Source organism: Apteryx rowi, unplaced genomic scaffold (genome assembly GCF_003343035.1).
Source record: "Apteryx rowi isolate R43461 unplaced genomic scaffold, aptRow1 scaffold_530, whole genome shotgun sequence".
Classification (NCBI taxonomy): domain Eukaryota; kingdom Metazoa; phylum Chordata; class Aves; order Apterygiformes; family Apterygidae; genus Apteryx; species Apteryx rowi.
In genome coordinates this window covers 387,015-388,667 of record NW_020450795.1, presented here as the reverse complement: position 1 = coordinate 388,667, position 1,653 = coordinate 387,015, and the positions used below count along the sequence as shown (strand labels likewise).

General features: G+C 74.4%; 1 protein-coding gene across 7 annotated transcripts in view; it reads left to right on the top strand.

Moving 5' to 3' along the window:
* The first annotated feature begins 24 nt into the window (after positions 1-24).
* The window catches only part of TPM3 (tropomyosin 3), a 20,786-nt gene continuing 19,157 nt past the window's right edge, over positions 25-1,653 (top strand). For 6 of the 7 annotated variants that reach the window (XM_026080841.1, XM_026080843.1, XM_026080844.1 and 3 more), the window contains exons 1-2: positions 31-144; positions 221-346. In XM_026080841.1, the coding sequence (XP_025936626.1) occupies positions 31-144; positions 221-346 (240 nt within the window). Of the gene's footprint in view, positions 145-220; positions 347-1,653 lie in introns of all 7 variants that reach the window. The other variant, XM_026080838.1, reaches the window with a different exon arrangement.

Genomic DNA, 1,653 nt, shown 5'->3' with positions numbered 1-1,653 from the left:
CCTCCCGTCACGGCCGCCGCCGCCGCCGCCATGGAGGCCATCAAGAAGAAGATGCAGATGCTGAAGCTGGACAAGGAGAACGCCCTGGACCGGGCCGAGCAGGCGGAGGCCGAGCAGAAGCAGGCGGAGGAGAGGAGCAAGCAGGTCGGCGGGGGCGGCGGGGGCCCCGGCGCGGCGGCGCAGCGGCCCGGCCGCCGGGCTGACGGCTCTGCCCTTGCAGCTGGAGGACGAGCTGGCCGCCATGCAGAAGAAGCTGAAGGGGACGGAGGACGAGCTGGACAAGTACTCGGAGGCCCTGAAGGACGCCCAGGAGAAGCTGGAGCTGGCGGAGAAGAAGGCGGCCGACGTACGTACGGGGCGCCGGGAGCCAGCCCCGCAGCCAGGCTCCCGCCGCCCGCCCCGGAGACGAAAATCCGCCTTCCCGCCGCGTTGCCGGCGGCTTCCTCCTTCCCGGCCCCGGTGTCGGAGCGGGGCGCGTGCCGGACGCCGGTTTCCTCCGCCGGCCCGGCTCCCGGGAGCCCTTTCCCTCCGCTGCATCCTCTTTTTTCTCCCCCCCCCCCTTCGCTCGCTCCCTTTGCGCTTTGACGCCTGTTCGCGCTCTCCCGCTGCCCCGCTCCGCCTGTCCGTGGCGGAGCTGGCGCGCGGGAACCGCGTTCCCTCCCCCTTCGCACCTCGCCGACCCCCTTTAGCAGCTCCCGGTTGAAGCCCCGTTTCCCCCCCCCCCGCCGCCGCCGGTTTCGCCCCCGCGCCGGGCCGGGTCTCTCGGCAAACCCAAAGCGGCCGAAACGCGGGCAGGGACCCGCGGCTCCGCAGGGCCCGGGAAGGGGGTCGGACGGCTCCGAGGGGGAGCGCGGCGTCCCGCAGCAGCGCCGCCCTCGCCGGCGCCCCAAGGCGCGTGCCAGGAACGCCACCGCCACCGCTGCTACCCCTATAAGGGCCCCGGGGACRGGACGGGACRGGACGGGACGGGACAGGATGGGACGGGATGGGATGGGACGGCAGCGCCGCGTGGGGCAGGGCGCCAGGCACGGGGGCCCCCGTGGGGCTGTGCCGGGTCCAGGTCCCACACAGGGCAGTGCTGGACCTCCGTGGGGCAGCACTGGGTCCTGGTTGCCCACGGGGCAGCGCCAGGTCCCCCGTGGGGCAGTGCCGTGTTCCAGCCCCCCGTGGAGCAGTGCCGTGTCCCCCGTGGGGCAGCGCTGGGTCCTGGTGCCCCACAGGGTGGTGCCGTGTCCCCCGTGGGGCAGTCCCCGTCCCTCACGGGGCAGTGCCGTGTCCCCCATGGGGCAGTGCCGTGTCCCGGCCCACCATGGGGCAGTGCCACGTTCCCCCGTGGGGTGGTCCCAGTCCCCTGTGGGGCAGTGCTGGTCCCCATGGGGCAGTGCCAGGCCCCCGTGGTGCAGTGCTGGGTCCTGGCGCCCCATAGGGTGGTGCATGTCCCTCGTGGGGCGGTCCTGGTCCCCCGTGGGGTGGCGCCATGTCCTGGCCCCTGTGGGGCAGTGCCGTGTCCTGGCCCTCCATGGGGCAGTGCCAGGTTCCCTGTGGGGCAGTGCCGTGTCCCCCGTGGGGCAGTGCTGGGTCCCAGCTCCCCGCAGGGCAGTGCCGTGTTCCAGCCCCCCGTGGGGCAGCGTTGGCCCCCAGTGGGGCAGTGCC